This window comes from Eutrema salsugineum, unplaced genomic scaffold (assembly GCF_000478725.1).
Source record: "Eutrema salsugineum unplaced genomic scaffold, Eutsalg1_0 scaffold_13, whole genome shotgun sequence".
Classification (NCBI taxonomy): domain Eukaryota; kingdom Viridiplantae; phylum Streptophyta; class Magnoliopsida; order Brassicales; family Brassicaceae; genus Eutrema; species Eutrema salsugineum.
The window spans coordinates 5,363,451-5,381,126 of record NW_006256885.1 but is presented as its reverse complement, the minus strand read 5'-3'; the positions used below and the strand labels follow the sequence as shown (position 1 = coordinate 5,381,126).

Sequence of the window (17,676 nt, the reverse complement as noted above, 5' to 3'; positions counted from 1 at the left end):
CAATCAAACAACTAGTAAGTTTGTTCTTGCATTCCACACCTTCAAGTTTTATACATTATTATATCAAACAAAAACGAGAATCACACTGCTCGTCAAATCCTTCAGTTTTCAATACACGAACTTGTTTTAGAATCAACTTTGAAACATTTAGCATAGGTAGCAAGGTGACACTATTCTGATCTGAATCCACCACCACTGTTCTTTCTTATTAAGATTTTGTCAAAAATTTCTTCGGAACCGTAGAAAAAAAATATATATATATTTGACAACAAATACACCATTTTATTGCGCTTGCGGCAAACGACTCTCCTCAAGAGATAGCTAGGCTGGGGCCACTATGCTTACATGGGAAAACCTTACTCCTCGTGCCCTAACAGCTTTTGCTAACAAGTCAGCACGGACATTACAAGATCGGGAGATATGAGCTAAACGGAATGAACTAAAACATGACGATAAAGACCTAAAGTCTTCAAGCTCAGCTGCAAATGTAGGCCAATCCAAAGGGTTCGCTGTCATGAAAATTAAGTCCCGGCAATCTGTATAAAAAACTTCACAAGTAACATGTGAAGAGAGGACACATTTCATGGCCCATAAAAGAGAATCCAGTTCCGCGTGTAGGGGAGATAAGCTTCGATCTATTCCGCGTAGACCCACAAAACTGGTATTTCGATTGGCAACGACAATCCAACCGAGTCCACTAATGCCCGCCGAGTCCGACCATGAACCGTCGATAAAGCAGCCTGACATCTCGGAAGTGGATGTGTTTGTTGGCGTTGGAGTCAGGCCTGTACTAGACGTCCCACTTTCCTCCTCATTTGCCATTCTCCACGCTTCTTCCTCTGCCTTTGCATGATCTAAAATGTCTGGCGGTTGCTCGTCCACATTCTCAAAGACCTTTTTTTCCTTGCTTTCCACAAGAACCATAAGATCCAAGAGAAAATCCTGAGATGTACCTCAGTCTAGGCCTGACTCTAGTGCTCTCAAAATAGATAATTAAAAATGGAGAATGTGGGAAAAAAATATATTTTTATTTCACTTTTCCGTAGCTGTGTGAGACACACACAACCACGCGCCTATGGCGCGTGGAAATGCAAACAGAGGTTTCTTGGAATCTTCAAGCCCTTTGCTTGCTTCTCCCTCGAAACGGAACAACTCAGAAAAAGAAAAATGAATTTTATCAGAGCAAAATGAATCAGTTGAAGTTTATTTCTCTTCTCTACATGCGATTTCTCAGGTACACTTGTTACATTTACTGTTTCTTCTTCACCAATTTCAATTCTGGAATATTGGGATTCCGACGTTTTTCTTCAATTTCACAAGTCAATAGTGAACACTAGAATCCAATTTTTTCATGATTTCTCCTGAAATCAAAACATGCATGTTTCTTAGAACAGAGGAGAAGAGACCAAACCATGCATGTTTCATAAAACAGAGACAAGGAGCAGACACACTCAGTTAAGTATAGGAGCGACCATATATCCCGGATCTTATCAAATCTTTTCATATTGATTGAATTGTAGCTGAATCCTTAGTATTTCAAAATGTGTCATCATTCCCAACAGTTTGTAGGTCTGAGTAGTGTTATAACATTTTATCAGCAAGGGTTTAAGAATGTAAGACTTTTAGTGTTCCATGCGGATATGGTGGCCATTACCATTTACTTACAATGTACTTAAAAACTTTGCAGCTCTTAGATGTGAAACAAGAATGCAACAAGATGGTGACCCAGAACACAGTGAAAAATTTTGAAAAAAGTTTGTACAAACAACTCAAGAGCGGAAAGCTCGAGGTGAAAGTCTCATACCGTACTTTCCTGTGTCCTTATTGCCCCAAGAACAAGACCAAGGTTGGTTTGTATACCGACATCCTTCAGCATGCTTCTGGGGTTGGTAATAGCAATTCCAAGAAAAGAAGTGTCACAGAGAGGGCAAGCCACCGTGCTCTTGCCAAATACCTTCGAAAAGATCTTGCAGGTTACGCTACAGTATCCAAGCGCTTAAAAGCGCGAATCTCATCCACTCCTGCTGAAACCGGCGATACTCCTCTAGTTTATGATGAATCATTCGAGAAACTTGTGTGGCCTTGGAAAGGTAATGACACGTGCTTTTCTCCAATGTCATTACTAGTATCGTATTGGCTCTACTAACAGAAGTTGTGTCTGTGGCTGGGATAGGCATTTTGGTTAATATTCCCACGACGATGGCACAAGATGGTCTGTGTTGTACTGGGGAGAGTGGACCACAGCTTAAGGATGAATTAATCCGAAGAGGATTCAACCCAATTCGAGTTCGTACCGTGTGGGACTGTTTCGGTCATTCAGGGGCCGGAATAGTGGAATTTAACAGAGACTGGAATGGACTTCACGATGCTTTGCTGTTCAAGAAGGCTTATCAAGCAGATGGTCATGGGAAAAAGGATTGGCTCTGTGGTGCTGCTGACTCGAGCCTTTATGCATGGCTTGCCAATACCGATGATTACTATAGGGCTAACTATGTAGGAGAGAACTTGCGGAAGATGGGTGACCTCAAAAGTATTTCTAGGTTTGCAGAAGAAGAGATCAGGAAAGACCAAAAGCTTCTGCAGCGTCTGAACGTAATCCTTGAGAACAATCAAAATCAGTTGAAGAGGCTACAGGAAAAATTTTCAAAGGCTTCAATCAAACTTAAGTATGAGACTGAGGAAAAAGAAAAACTTCTCCATGGTTACAATGAAGGTGAGGTTTTCCTTTTAGCTTCACGATTCACATCCCTTTAGAGTAAATATTGTTGCATTATCCAGCTATACATATGCCTACAGATTGTGTTTATATGCGTGTTACATTTTTCGTTTTGCATCTGAAGATGTTACGAGAAGACAACAAAGATCGACTGATCACTTCAGTAGGATCTTTGCTGATCATGAAAAGCAAAAGGTGCAGCTGGAGACTCAGATGAAGCAACTTGAAATTAGAGAATTGGAATTGACAAAACGTGAGGCAGAGAATAAAACACAGATGACAATAGTGACAGAAGAGCTTGAACAGGTAAATGCTACCGTGCTCGTCTATGTAATCCATTCGGGATTGCTTCCTACTTCTGCTAAATATTTTTGAATGGCATCATTTTCAGATTGCCGCTAAATATAGTTACGTTCAACTAGCTTCCGTGGAACAACAAAAGACCAGAGAGAAATTGAAAAAGTTGGCTGTAGATCACAAGGTCTGGAAACACTTCCTTCTTTAAAACGGTTGGCTCTTTAACTTTATGTGACAGGGTCCTGCCGTGTTTTTAACCTTTCTTAGATACAAAAGGAAAAGCTTCATGACAGAATTGCTGCACTAGAAAGAGAGCTTGCTCAGAAACAAGAGCTTGAACTGGAGGTTGAACAGTTGAAAAGACAGCTGAGCGTGATGAGGCACATGGAATTGGACGGTGGTACTGAAATTGTGAACAAGGTGGAGACCTTCCTCAGAGACCTTAGTGAGAAGGAAGGAGAGCTTGCACACGTAAATAAATTTAATCAAGATCTTGTTGTACGGGAGCGGAAGACCAATGATGAGCTTCAAGAAGCTCGAAGTGCACTAATAATCGTATGTTGATCTATTATATTCGAAGAATTTAATTGTTATGCATAACTATTGGTCTCATAGAGGCGCTAGGTGAATCTTTGCATGTAGGGAGTTTATGTTATCATAAACTCTGATGATACTGGACATGGTAGGCTAGAGTGGTTGGAAGCATTAACGATATAGAAGACACTAACTACTTTCTTCTAAATGTTTTTTCTTAACCTGACTGCATTTATAGAATTTGAGAGACATGCGATCGCATATTGGTGTTAGGAGAATGGGGGAGCTTGACACAAAACCCTTCATGGAAGCAATGAGAAGAAATTATTGTCAAGAAGATCTAGAGGACTGGGCAGTTGAAGTTATCCAGCTCTGGGAGGAATATCTTAAGGACCCAGATTGGCATCCTTTCAAACGGATAAAGCTTGAGACTCCAGAAACAGTAGTGGTATTCCTTCTCCTGTACTATAATAATATATCACTAATCCTAATCAGTTTTGTTCTTAGTTTCCATCCTAAATCATATGTTTTTTTATTAAATGTTACCGGCAGAAGACCTGCATTCATCACTTGCATACGTACAACTGCAATCCGCATATGCAGATTTCTTGATACATGTTGGACTTTGTGTTTTGATAAATGTAGAGCCCTGAAGCTGTTGATATCTTTGTCAGGAAGTAATAGATGAGGATGACGAGAAGTTAAGAACCCTGAAGAATGAACTCGGGGATGATGCGCACCAAGCAGTGGCAAATGCATTGATGGAGATAAACGAGTATAACCCGAGTGGGAGGTACATCTCCTCGGAGCTGTGGAACTTTAGAGAAGACAGGAAGGCCACGCTGCAGGAGGGTGTTACTTGTCTACTGGAGCAATGGAATCAGGCTAAGCGTCATAGGCCTTAAGGGATATAATCTCATTAACCCGGTACACTAGACTGCCAAAATGCTAGGTCTATTCTTTCGTAGTTTGCTAATCTGAGGCATGTACTTAGCAGTTGCAGGAGATGGGAGATGAATATAAGGACAAGTCGTAGGAAAATAAGTAAATAGACATTGTGTCTTCCCCACCTGTCAACTATTCCTAAATCATAGAGCGATATTATTCTGTATCTTTGATTCTTTCAAATTGGCTTATTCACGATATCTCTAGCTTCCTCCTGGAGCTAAAAATAATAGCACAATATAAAAATAACGAAAATAATGATTAAGAACATTGACTAATCATATATCGCTTATCAGAAAGGATAGAAGAATAATATAAAAGAATGTCTAAAATTACAAAACCCTTTTTTCATGGACCGACCAAATTACACATCATAATCAATGTGAAGAAAAGAAACAACGATAGAAAACCTAAAAGTTGTTAAGGACGAATCTCATCCCAGATGTGACGTCATTTACAAGATGCCAAAGCAGAAAAAAAAAGAAGCGTATTTAGGAGAGCGAGAATTAATGACAATTAATCTTTGCAGAAATTGAGTTTTCGATTATTGTTGTTTTCTTCTGTACACCCACCCACCGACCAATACTTACCTCCATTTTACACTGAAACACCTGACTCAAGAGCTCGACTTCTGTTCATGTCTTGATCTTTGGGTGCTCCTCTCGCCTGATGTTTTCCTTGGTGCTGCGACCAATACCCGTATGCCCTCAAGACTCTGTCTAGCAGTTCTTGTGGCACTGGCTCTCCTCTTCGTTGCTGCGGTGATATACTTGCCGTGTGAACCAGCGTCTTCCATTTGTCCTGTAAAAATCACATGTTCTTGGAACATTAAGTACCGTGAGATGTGATATGTTACAGATTATAAGTTTGTGTTTAATGTGTTTACCTTCAAGTCCACGTAGGTCCGATGATCTGCATTCTCGAAAGCACGCAATTTCACATCACGCCATCTGTGTGAAGAGATATATCGACCATTAGTTTTTGAGTTTTGAGATTAATCCACGACCAAACCACATGAATTATACCTTCCAGTCCCGAGTTCCTCAACTGCTTGTACGAGAGCTTCTACCTCTGTCACAGAGAAGGGTCTCCTGGTTCTGCGCTGGGCAAGCTCAGTACGCTTAGGTTTCTGGTTCAACGGAACTATGGCAAGCGCCTTAACTTCCAAGGCTGGCACTGGAACAAGCGCTCTTGAATCTGATGAGTGTTCATCAACAGATAGGTCACTCTGATATGGAACTAATTCGAGGTTATTGTCCACAATATCTCCTGAATTAATCATGTCATCTGCATTGGGGATTCCAGAATCTAACGTGGGAGAAGCCTCAGACCTGGGAAGATCATTAAGAAGTTGCTTTTGCTTAGGAATCTTCAAGAAGAAAGAGCATCAGGGATATTCGATTAAAGCAAATCCCTCAGCACCATGACAAGATATCGAATTTCTTAGTACCGTTCAGACAAGTTGATAGGGTCGGTAGGCACAACAGGATCTTCAGAACACAAAGGCACGGGAACTTTGCTGGGACCAGGCTCCAAGGTGAACCCAAGGTTGCTTAGATTCTCATCACATGAAATCCCAGTCTGTGTCAGAGTTTTCCTGTCATCTCTGACCTTCTTCCCATGAACTAACACCCCAACACGTATTCCACCGCTGAGTAAAACACTGACAGCCTCCATCACCGTCCTCTGTAAACAAAAGGGTCAATGATCACGACTTTTTTATATCAACAACTCAATGTCCACACAAGCGAACCAAGCATATGCGAGGGAATGAAAGAAAATACCCACTACCATGTACCTTTAGTGATCCTACTGTTGCAGTTTCTGGAACTTCAATAAAAAGCTCTGGAATTTTAAAGGACTTAATGCTAAGCTTTACTGCACCAGAGATAAAAAAATACATGAGACAACATCTTCACGTCTCCGAATAAATGTCTCAGTGTCATATATCAACCGGTCAAGTACCATGGGAGCACTTTGAATGGGGAACACAACAGCTAAGATAAGATAACTGAAGAGTTGTGATATAGACTACAATAACCACCTGCATCTCGCTTCTCAGGTAACTTGGAAACACTTCCACTACTGAGTCCTCCATCAGAAGTTACAACCGAGCTTCTGTCAGATGATCTTCTCCTCTTATAAATGGTCTCACGCTGCCATGCGTTGTATCCATAACATGACCTTCTTTTGCGGTAAAGAGCCTTTACACCAACATCTACACATTCGTGATCAAAGTAAGAACAGGGCATTGCACAAAATGAAGGAATATATAAGTGAAGCAGGCTGTGATACTTACCAGCTCTATTGTGTCCAAAATCCTTGGGAACTTGTTTCCAGTATCTGGACGACAGCGACTTTCTTATTCTTTGAATTGTTGGAGACCTATACGACTTAAATTTATTGCTAAGTTTATGATAACTATATAATTTTTCATCATCATCTCTACCTAGGTTAGTATGATTCCCATGTCTAGCAAAGGAACCATTATTCACGCAAGATGGCAATTTTAAATCACCATCCACGCAGACTGATTTAGGAAACTGCACACCTAATGCAGTTGTATCCTCTAAGTTGCAAGTATCAGTGATCAAGCCTCCATCTCCCAAGGCATCGGTTGCTTCTCCTTGTTCAAACCCAGTATTAACATTAACATCACCCGTCTCCCCAGTGATGCCTTCAGATTTGACGTGAAAGTCACAATTCCCGTTGTTGGTTTCACACCCTACAGGAATCTTCTTGTAATCGGACATCGGAGTTCGCTCCAAAATGCCGTCATTATCCGGAAATGAAAAACTGTTAACCACACACTTCTCACTAGTGTTTTCATATGCAGGCCTCGACACAGAGTTTCCTAGGTCAGAAGACTCAGATTTAAAAGGCTTATATTTCTCTTCTTGTTCTTGTTTCATTTCTTTACTGAAATTCTCGTGATTATTCCCTTCAAATGCATTGGAAGACGCTGAGGAACTCTCGCATTCCTGTAGCAACTTTCCAGCTAGAGAAGCGAGCAAGTCCATTCCACACATCTGATTGTCATCATCGGTCCTCTTGTTAAAAACCTTCCTCTGAAAAATCAACCTGAGAGTCATCAGAGAGCAATTCATGGCATTGAGCTAACGGATCCAGATGATGATCGCTTACCCTGCATGAACGAGGAGCCCTGGGAATATTGGGGTAATCAAAGCCAACAGATACGCAATCTAACTTCCTCTTGAACACCATCTCTCAGATATGCATATCACTAGCAAGACCAAAAAAAAAGCTGCAATGAATCAGCGCAAAAATTAACCTTGAGATCATCTTTAGCTAAATTCAGCATAATGGGATCAACGTAACTTTAGCCATATAATGGAATTGTAAATTCAATAACATAAAATTGGACAGAAACCAGGCAGATCAGATACATAATCAGGAAGTAGCCATGAGAATCCACAGTAGAGCAATTCACAGATCAGATCAGATCAATAACATAAAATTGGACAGAAACCAGGCAGATCAGATACATAATCAGGAAGTAACCAAATGCGAGCCCGTGATCTAAGAAAAGGCAGAAAACGAGAAACGGATCATGGGAATGCTAAAGCATAAGTAAGAAAGTTAAGACTCAAAATGACAGAATTTGCTTACAACTCCCCAAGAAAAATTACATTCAAGCTGAAAACAAACAGTAACCTGATGCTCCCAATCAGATCTCAAACAAATTGTCGATTTTGCTAAAGAATTTAATAGAAATCCGAAATCAATATCAGAGTCAAGGGTCAAAAATCAAGAGAATTCACCAAAAACCCAGAGTTTTGCAGATGGGTAAGCTCGAAAACAATTTTGATCAAAACTCACCTATCAACCACCAGTTCCTTGATCACGATCCCGAACCAATAAATTACAGATCACGCAAACAGGAACCCGAATTTCCCATACAGATTTGATGTTTTATATGTATTATAGAAAATGTACAAATGAAAAAAAAAAATATTGGAATCGATCTATACAGAAGTTGGAGAAAATGAGATTTTAAGAAGGAAGAATTCTCGAGTTTTGCGGTATGAATCCGTCGTTGTCCCTATAAAAGAAAGAAGGAAGAAGACGTGAAAAGCCCCATAGAAACAAAAACCCCTTAATTTATTTATTTATATTCTTCTCTCGTAATAATGAAAAAAAAAAAGTTATATATTGACCACACAAATGGCAATGGGTTGGGATGAGGCAGTTGTGAGAGACCGGTTAACCGGTAGTTGACTGTTACCCCTCGTAATTTGTAGTAAAACCCTCTCTCCGGTTAACCGGGTGTTGAGGGTCACCCTCTCTCTCTCGGACCATTTTCTTAAAGAAGATAGGTTTTTGTCAGAAGAATCTTAATTTTAGGGATTGGATATAAACAAATAAACTAATGTTTTGTGATTGGAGTGGAATACAAACAAAAATATTGTCACTCTCTCTACCACGTGGTTCAGAAAGCCTATGAGAAGTGAGAAGTCCATTGCTTTGTTAATAACGTCACAAGGTGAGTGATAACATAAATTCCTCGATAATTCATTGTTTATGTGCTATCTATGTTTTAGACCTTTTTTGTTTTGGGGGTTTAAATCTATGTTTTTTAGACATGTAGAAGCATGTGCTAATGTGGCCGAAATGAACGTGATCTGTGTTTTTTAATGTTGCATAAGTGTTTCTAATTTTGTGTAATCGTCATGTTCTTGTGTTGGATGCGCCAATTTAAAGGCTATTTTTGTAGACTAAAAGTATATATAACGTAAACATGGCTTAAGTGTTGAATCGAATACTTTTGTTTATCGTCGTGGGCCTCGTGGCATACTGAGGGTGTCTATATCGCTGGGTGGTCTTGGACCCTTGTAAGTTGTAACCTTCGTGATTATGGGGCCGCAGGAGAATTGGTTATTGGGTCGGGCCGGACCATTCTATTTTTTGTTTTCATCATCGAAGTAATAGTTATTTATTATATTAAAACAAAAGCACATTTAACATTTGCTTCCAAACACTCCTAATTTTTTTTAAGTATTTAAAAATAATTTTAATAATTATTTATATTTAATTTCAAAAATTAGTTACTAATTTAAATATTTTAAGAGTTCCTTAAATATAGATAATTTAGATTTGATTTGATTTGATTAAAAATAATAAATCAGATATTAATTTAATTTGATTTAAAGATTCTAATTTAAATAAAATCTATACTATTAAACATTTTTATCAAAAATATGTAGAATTTAAAAAAAAAATAATAATTCACATATGAAAAATAATGGTCATATTTGAAATATAAAATATTTATAATGATGTAAATGATATGATATTTATGTTGCTTATATAATATATTTACTATTATGATTTATTTACAAATTAATAATAAAATAATATGTATAATTCAAATGTATAATTTAAATATTAAAAAAAAATATTTTTTAAAATTTATAGAACTAAAAATATATATAAAACCAGGTTAAAAATATTTTGGTAACTAAAATCACTAATTTTGAATTATACATGTATCCGAAAATATATTTTCATACAAAATAAAAACATAAAAATTAAAAATTATTGCATACACTAAAATGTGGTTTGAAAAACCAGTTGTACACTCCATTCGTTGATTAAATTTTAGAAAACTATAATGCTAAATAATATTGTTAATACATCTCAAATTTTTAACAATATATTATACGATAATATGAACGGAAAAGTTAGAATTATGTTTTTATAATAGTTTATTTTGAATTAATATTAGCGGACAGGTAAAAATTATATTTTTATAATCATAATTAATTTTAATACTATAAAAATATATCTAAACACAAAAATCAATATTTTCACTTATTAAAAAATATATTTATAAAAATAATTATATTTAAACTCAAAAACACAAATTATATTACAAAATTTGTTAAATAATAAAAAATATTCTTTTATAAAAATAATTATATTTAAACTCAAAAACACAAATTATATTTCAAAATTTGTTAAATAATAAAAAATATTCCCGTGCAGATGCACGGAGTCAGAATCTAGTTAACCTTTTTAATTAAGAAGAGTCTCTTTTAGTGAGTGATTTTATAAACAACACTGGCATTACTTAACGGCGTTAGTAAAATCATAGAGCAGCCCCCATGAGTGGACCGAGTAACAGCGTTAATTAACGCGTCGTCTGTCTTAAATAGCGAGTCTCCTAAGTCTCATCTTCTCTCTCTCTTTAGCTTCTCTCAAGATTTGGGATCATTTTGACAGGAGCGCCTCTATTCCTTCTCCGCCGATACGCACTCTTCTTCAGGCGTCTCCGTCGAATTTTTTCTTCGGTTAGATTTTCTCGTTCCTTTCTCCTTTTAATCCTCCGATGATCCTGTTGCTTTGTATGGAAATTTAATATTTTTTGATTTTGCAATTAAACGAGGGGAATCACTGATTATCTTGTCGAATATCTGGGAAAATATCGAATTAGATGCTATCAGATTTGTCGATAAGATTGTTGATGACCTTGTTCCACATCCCTAATTAGAACTAAGACTACAAAATAAAAAAAACAACAACAACAACAAAAGTGTTCTTATTTTGTTTTTGAGTATCTCATTTCCGAAACAAGTGTGGACTCGCGTTTCTTTCACTGTATGTTCTTAAGGGCTTGTTCAAATTAAGTTGACCTTAATCGAATTTTTTGATCTCTCGATTGATATTCAGGTGTGGGATTGTTCCTCTCGATTTGTAGTAGTGTCTCTTAGGCCAATGTCCTGGAGCTTATAGATCCTGTAAGATGAAGATCTCCTTGAGTTGCAGCTATGGGTTTGTCGACTGATATTCTAATCTCTTGCCATCTAAGGGATTGTTTGGGCTACTTATGGTAGGGGATCGCTTTTAGCCGTGTGTGATAATCCGCAAGAAGAAGAAGTGGGATAAAAATTTCTGAAGAAATATGGGTGAGACTCTCATCACAACCCTGTCTATGGAGAACTATCACCCGTCGACACTTCTGTCAATGGATTCAGGTGCTTTTACTCACGAAGAATCAGAGAGGGAGACAAACCGTTCGCTCATACTATCTGGACCGCCTGATATCAATCTCCCTCTCTCATCTGAAGCAAGCCCATCTCTGCTTTTGTGGAACGAACACTGTGACATCTTAGACGTTGGACTCGGGCCCCAGATATATGAGCCTGAGGCTGTTGTTCATGTGCCTAAGGTTGCTAAGAAGCACAACAAGCGTGTTGATAGTGCATGGGGTGCTTGGCTTTTCTTTAGTTTCTACTTCAAACCTGTTTTGGATGAGAAGTCAAAAAATAAGTTAATGAGGGACAGCAATGGCTTGTCCGGGTATGGTAAATCTGACTTGCAGCTCGACTCCTTCTTGGTTCAGCATGATATGGAGAATATGTACATGTGGGTGTTCAAGGAAAAGCCTGAAAATGCTCTTGGCAAGATGCAGCTGCGTAGTTACATGAACGGGCACTCACGCGAAGGTGAGCGTCCTTTCCCTTTTAGCGTTGACAAAGGTTTTGTCCGCTCACATAGGATGCAGAGGAAACATTACCGTGGTCTTTCTAACCCACAGTGCCTCCATGGAATTGAAGTTGTTCAGTCACCAAACCTATCTGTACTTAACGAGGATGAAAAGAAGAAGTGGACAGAACTCACAGGTCGAGATGTGAACTTCGCTATTCCGCCCGAGGCAAGTGACTATGGTTCATGGAGGAATATACCAACCACGGAATTTGAGGCTGAGCGAACTCTTCCTCAAGCTAAAGCTAACGGGCAGGCCCACCTTAAAAAGCTGAATGGTACCTGTCTGAATCTATCTACTCGTTCACCAGACCACGTAGTTGACGCGGTGGATGTTCAACTCGCTTGTAGCAATAAACGCAAAAGGGATTGCCTCGCTCTAGGAAACTGCGATGACTCGAGCTCAAGTGAGAAATCTCTGGACATGAAAATCCATGCAACAGAGCTGCCATGGTCAAATGAGTTTAGCGGGGTGATGAAGAATGTTTATGGGCCAGTCACAGCTGCGAAAACGATATATGAAGATGATAAAGGGTTCTTGATACTTGTGAGCCTGCCATTAGTTGATCCGGGAAGGGTGAAAGTGACATGGAGGAATACACCAACACATGGAATTGTGAAGATATCATGTGCAAGCACAGCATGTGAGCCATTCATCAAGAGACATGATAGGACATTTAAGCTAACAGATCCCACACCAGAGCATTGCCCACCAGGGGAATTCGTCCGGGAAGTCTCCTTGCCAAACCGGATTCCAGACGACGCCAAGCTTGAAGCTTACCAGGACGAAACCGGAACAACGCTTGAGGTTTTAGTGCCTAAACACCGAATGGGACCAGAGGAGCATGAAGTTTGCGTCTGTATCCGTCCGTTCGTGCTAGAGTGAGATTGTAGTGCATAACTTGTCAAAGGATTTTATTGGTTCATGTATCATTGGATTATTCATAGTTATTTATATTTCCCCATTGTATTGCCGTGTAAAAACCCCTCGGCTCCTATATGTTCTATCTTTCTTCACATGCTTGAGTTTTTTTGTCAGATTTCTGAATCAGCAAAATTCAAACCACTAGCCGGTATTTCTTTCAATTCTTACTACTCAGAGAGATATTTCGTTTTCAGTTATCCTACAAAGAATATCCCATGTTTGTCATCTTCTCAAATCAGATTCTCAAATCAGATAGTGGCAGCCAAAAACAACAGTAACCGGTTAGGTTCAACCTTTTCACATAACCGTTTTAAAGGCCAAAGCATTCGAAATAACAAAATAAATTCTAAAGCAGCGGCTTAATAACAAAAGCAGGTCCAAAATAACATAGAAAGCTTAGCTAAGCAACAAGCAAACAACTGGAAAATCAAAGTAACCGCAGTGACAAGAGAGCTAAAAACTTAATCAACTTCTTCAATCTTGGGGCCAGCACCGCCGCTACCACCAGCGGGAGCATCTTCGTCCATTCCACCGGCGCCACCCATATCAGCACCAGCACCTTGGTACATTCTTGCAATGATCGGGTTGCAAAGAGACTCGAGTTCCTTCATCTTGTCCTCGAACTCATCTGCCTCCGCCAGCTGATTCCCATCCAACCATTCAATAGCTTGGTCAATCGCATCCTCAATCTTCTTCTTGTCAGCTGCATCGAGCTTAGATGCGATCTTCTCATCCTTTATCGTGTTCCTCATGTTGTATGCGTAGTTCTCGAGTGCGTTCTTGGCATCGACCTTCTTCTTGTGTTCTTCATCCTCAGCTTTGTACTTTTCTGCTTCTTGCACCATCTTCTCGATCTCTTCCTTCGACAGCCTTCCCTTGTCGTTTGTGATAGTGATCTTGTTCTTCTGACCCGTTGTTTTGTCCTCAGCCGATACGTTAAGGATTCCGTTGGCGTCGATGTCAAAACAGACAGTGATTTGAGGAACACCTCGTGGTGCAGGTGGAATGCCACTCAGCTCGAATTTCCCCAAGAGGTTATTGTCCTTTGTTCTCGCTCTTTCTCCTTCGTAGACTTGAATCAGTACACCGGGCTGGTTGTCAGAATAGGTCGAGAATATCTGCTCTTTTTTGGTCGGAATCGTGGTGTTCCTCGGAATCAAGACAGTCATAACACCACCGGCGGTTTCCAAACCCAAGGAGAGAGGAGTGACATCAAGGAGCAACAAATCTTGGACCTTCTCGTTCCCTTCACCGCTCAAGATCGCAGCTTGAACAGCCGCTCCGTAAGCAACAGCCTCGTCCGGGTTGATGCTTTTGCAAAGCTCCTTCCCGTTGAAGAAGTCTTGCAAAAGCTGCTGGACTTTGGGGATTCTTGTTGAGCCACCGACAAGGACAACATCATGGACATTGCTTTTGTCCATCTTAGCATCCCTCAAACACTTCTCCACCGGCTCCATACACTTCCTGAAGAGATCCATGTTGAGCTCTTCGAACCTCGCACGAGTGATGGTTGTGTAGAAATCAATACCCTCGTAGAGAGAGTCAATCTCAATAGTCGTCTGAGCGGTCGAAGAAAGAGTTCTCTTCGCCCTCTCACAAGCAGTCCTGAGCCTCCTCAAAGCCCTCGGATTTCCAGTGATATCCTTCTTGTGCTTTCTCTTGAACTCCTGAACAAAATGATTGACCATCCTGTTGTCAAAATCTTCACCTCCAAGATGCGTGTCACCAGCCGTGGCCTTGACTTCAAAAATACCTTCCTCAATCGTAAGCAGAGACACATCGAAAGTACCACCTCCCAAATCGAAGATAAGAACATTCTTCTCGCCAACACTCGACGCCTTCTTGTCAAGACCGTACGCAATCGCAGCAGCGGTTGGCTCGTTGATGATACGCATCACGTTGAGTCCAGAGATGACTCCGGCGTCCTTTGTCGCCTGACGCTGAGAATCGTTGAAATAAGCAGGCACTGTCACCACAGCGTTCTTAATCGGAGATCCAAGAAAAGCTTCTGCAATCTCTCGCATCTTAGTGAGGACCATCGACGAGATCTCTTCTGCAGAGAACTGTTTCTCCTCTCCCTTGTGGTTGACGACAATCATTGGCTTCTCCGCCGGGCCGGAAACAACCTTGAATGGCCAGTGCCTCATATCCGCTTGAACAGACGGATCACTGAATCTTCTACCAATGAGACGCTTAGCATCTGCAACACACCACAAATTTGTTAGTTCCCGAAAACAGAACACGAAACCAAACGCAAAAACCGTCTCAAATTTCACATAATCAGAAGATGAATATCCCAATTCGAATCCAAATTACAGGACTAGCTAGCAAAATCAATACGTGCCGATCTACAAAATCTTGAAGAATCTCTATCACATGCAGTAGCCGTAAATATGCTCGAGAACTAAAGAAGCGATTTAAGCTTTCAAGTAAAGATCAAAAGCGCTTGAAATCTTACCGAAGACGGTGTTCGTAGGGTTCATGGCCACCTGGTTCTTCGCAGCATCTCCGATCAAACGCTCGGTATCAGTGAAGGCGACGTAGGAGGGAGTGGTGCGGTTGCCTTGATCGTTGGCGATGATCTCGACGCGGTCATGTTGCCACACACCGACGCATGAGTAGGTAGTACCGAGATCGATTCCGATTGCTGGACCTTCGCCTTTACCCGCCATTAGATAATCAAATTCTTCGCCGGAAAGATAATCGAAATAATAATTTCTGTGAGATCTTTTGTTCTTCTTCTTCTTTGTAATTCTGAGTGTTTCTTTTGCGCTCTGAGCAAGGTCTTTATATATAAATTGAACGGTCGGTGAAAAAAGAGGTTCGAGAATGTTCAGGTGATGCGATTTCAGCCATTGGATCTAATTTTTCCGCCTTAAATTTTCGTTTCCTTTTTTTGTCTTTTGATTCTAGCTCCTTCCAGAGGTCTCTTTTATATATGTCAAAACTCAGATGTAGCTGTCGTTTTATAAGAGAACTCGGGTCACAAAGAATTTTTTCCTTTTTCAAAGCGACAGCGTTTTCGACAGTGTCTATTTTACAATTTCAACTCTAATCGGGTACATACGCACTGTAATAATTTTGTAATAGCTTAATAAAAATGAAAGACCACACAATCTTTTTTTTTTTGTCAACCTTATATAACATGTAGATAACAAACTTTTCTATAAAATTTACAAACTCTTCTTTGACCATTTTTTTAATTTTTTGAGAATTTGGTCATACAAATAAAATTTGTAATCAAAGTTCTTTTTTCTTTAATCAATTACATAGGATCATTAGAAAATCGGATCTTATCACATAGAACGAACTATGGTCAACGGATCACACATTTTATGGTTGTCGGAACGAGATAAGATTAGTTTATTAAATTCAGTTTTGATTTAAATATTACACTAATAGGCATAGCTAATTAATTATTGGGTTTTGCGTTACCTCAGTAAGCATCAAAACGATCAAGTTTAGGACGGTAATGATAAGTGTTTAGCATGCTATGTGTAACGATCTAGCTGCATTTATTGGGGGAAAATTTTGATTCTCCCGCAAGGTCGAGAATGAAAATTGAAACAAAGATGTGAAATGGATTAGGAACATCTTGACGACATTATAATCTCAACAGAGACTGTTATTATCTATCTCTTCTCAGTTTGAAACAAACTTTAAACTAAAAGGCCTTACATATCATCAAAAAATCCATCATCACTCAAGTCGCTTCGTATTTGGGATCAGCAGCTACGTAATGATAAGCAATAACCAATGCGAAGATGAAGATGCCAAGGAAATTGACTATGAACCCCAAGTCTTGATCATCGATCATCTGCACCACAACACAAACAACATTTGAGCAACAATTAGTCTTGTTCCATCATCCCCAAAAAATGGAACTAGTGTGTTATTGTATATAACCAATTCATCAAAACCATAGGCACAGCTAGATTGTTCCCAAACTTATCTATTTCAACAAATACAGAGTTCACAGAAGATACTATTAGGGAAAAATGCAAACTTGACTCAAAGGTAGCCTAAATGGTTGCAAAGAGGAACCTAAAGCTACGTGAATGTGTTTATTGCAGAGCAAATCAAACAACAACATACAGTTCACTAAACCCAACTAGAGCTAAAGCTAGACCTAGACATAAATTCATTTGAGAATCTTAATCTTTGCTAAAAAGAGAAACTGATCGTATTATAAACCCGGGAAAAAATAAGGATGATCCCAGTGGGAATCGAACCCACGACCTTTAGATTCGGAGTCTAACGCGATATCCACTCCGCTATGGGATCACATTGAAGAACAAGTTCAGACTAGAAGCATGTAAAACCCAAAACGTGACACAATCCGACAAGAGAATTTGGCAGTTCTCGTCGACTGAGACGGATTCAAAGGACCATCAGACACAGAAAAACACAACTCAGACTGAGACTGACCAGATCTTTCAAGAAAGGATGCGTAGGTTTAAAAAAAATTGAGCAGGATTTACCGTTTTATCAGGACGGGATCGGTGGGAACGGATCAGATCTCCAGGAAAAAGAAGCGATTTACAGAACAGAACCAAAGTATTGGATCTCAGAGTTTCGGTGTCTGAGATTTCTTTATTTACTACTTCTCCTCTCACGAAAGAGGCCTGGCCCATTATATAATTACTTTTCACAACGTGGTTATTTTGTGGATCAGATTAGAGTAATTGTGTTACTATGTTTGTCTCTTGATTTTTTTATTTTTATCTAATTGGAATGGTTCCAATGACAACAC

General features: G+C 39.4%; 5 protein-coding genes and 1 non-coding gene across 12 annotated transcripts; 2 read left to right on the top strand and 4 right to left on the bottom strand.

Moving 5' to 3' along the window:
- Positions 1-1,142: 1,142 nt before the first annotated feature.
- On the top strand, positions 1,143-4,639 carry LOC18024834 (factor of DNA methylation 3). 5 transcript variants are annotated; one of them, XM_006407259.2, is made up of 9 exons: positions 1,159-1,234; positions 1,395-1,454; positions 1,688-2,090; positions 2,174-2,713; positions 2,841-3,022; positions 3,108-3,197; positions 3,281-3,568; positions 3,786-3,995; positions 4,222-4,452. In XM_006407259.2, the coding sequence occupies exons 3-9, from the start codon at positions 1,718-1,720 to the stop codon at positions 4,450-4,452; spliced, it is 1,914 nt and encodes a 637-aa protein (XP_006407322.1). In that variant the 5' UTR covers positions 1,159-1,234; positions 1,395-1,454; positions 1,688-1,717. The 5 variants fall into 5 exon arrangements, with proteins under 5 accessions (XP_024014820.1, XP_024014819.1, XP_024014821.1 ...); XM_024159050.1 differs by having other exon boundaries at positions 1,390-1,454; XM_024159052.1 differs by lacking the exon at positions 1,395-1,454 and having other exon boundaries at positions 1,143-1,234; positions 3,786-3,992; positions 4,222-4,639.
- A 136-nt stretch (positions 4,640-4,775) lies between these two features.
- LOC18024833 (telomere repeat-binding protein 3) lies at positions 4,776-8,571 on the bottom strand. 3 transcript variants are annotated; one of them, XM_024159455.1, is made up of 9 exons: positions 8,333-8,571; positions 7,637-7,757; positions 6,792-7,560; positions 6,537-6,710; positions 6,291-6,370; positions 5,943-6,178; positions 5,518-5,823; positions 5,379-5,442; positions 4,776-5,293 (listed from the first exon to the last, which is right to left on the bottom strand). In XM_024159455.1, the coding sequence occupies exons 2-9, from the start codon at positions 7,715-7,717 to the stop codon at positions 5,090-5,092; spliced, it is 1,914 nt and encodes a 637-aa protein (XP_024015223.1). In that variant the 5' UTR covers positions 7,718-7,757; positions 8,333-8,571; the 3' UTR covers positions 4,776-5,089. The 3 variants fall into 3 exon arrangements, with proteins under 3 accessions (XP_024015223.1, XP_006407321.1, XP_024015224.1); XM_006407258.2 differs by having other exon boundaries at positions 7,637-7,736; XM_024159456.1 differs by lacking the exon at positions 8,333-8,571 and adding an exon at positions 7,900-7,951 and having other exon boundaries at positions 7,637-7,736.
- A 2,121-nt stretch (positions 8,572-10,692) lies between these two features.
- Positions 10,693-13,024, top strand: LOC18024832. Its single transcript, XM_006407257.2, has 2 exons — positions 10,693-10,803; positions 11,183-13,024. Exon 2 carries the CDS (start codon positions 11,415-11,417, stop codon positions 12,882-12,884), a length of 1,470 nt encoding a protein of 489 aa, XP_006407320.1. The 5' UTR covers positions 10,693-10,803; positions 11,183-11,414; the 3' UTR covers positions 12,885-13,024.
- A 207-nt stretch (positions 13,025-13,231) lies between these two features.
- Positions 13,232-15,702, bottom strand: LOC18024831 (probable mediator of RNA polymerase II transcription subunit 37c). Its single transcript, XM_006407256.2, has 2 exons — positions 15,382-15,702; positions 13,232-15,123 (listed from the first exon to the last, which is right to left on the bottom strand). Exons 1-2 carry the CDS (start codon positions 15,593-15,595, stop codon positions 13,385-13,387), a joined length of 1,953 nt encoding a protein of 650 aa, XP_006407319.1. The 5' UTR covers positions 15,596-15,702; the 3' UTR covers positions 13,232-13,384.
- Positions 15,703-16,443: 741 nt separating this feature from the next.
- Positions 16,444-17,542, bottom strand: LOC18024830 (dolichyl-diphosphooligosaccharide--protein glycosyltransferase subunit 4A). Its single transcript, XM_006407255.2, has 2 exons — positions 17,405-17,542; positions 16,444-16,740 (listed from the first exon to the last, which is right to left on the bottom strand). Exon 2 carries the CDS (start codon positions 16,738-16,740, stop codon positions 16,627-16,629), a length of 114 nt encoding a protein of 37 aa, XP_006407318.2. The 5' UTR covers positions 17,405-17,542; the 3' UTR covers positions 16,444-16,626.
- On the bottom strand, positions 17,135-17,207 carry TRNAR-CCG. Its single transcript has one exon. It is a non-coding gene; the product is annotated as a tRNA-Arg (tRNA).
- Positions 17,543-17,676: the final 134 nt, after the last annotated feature.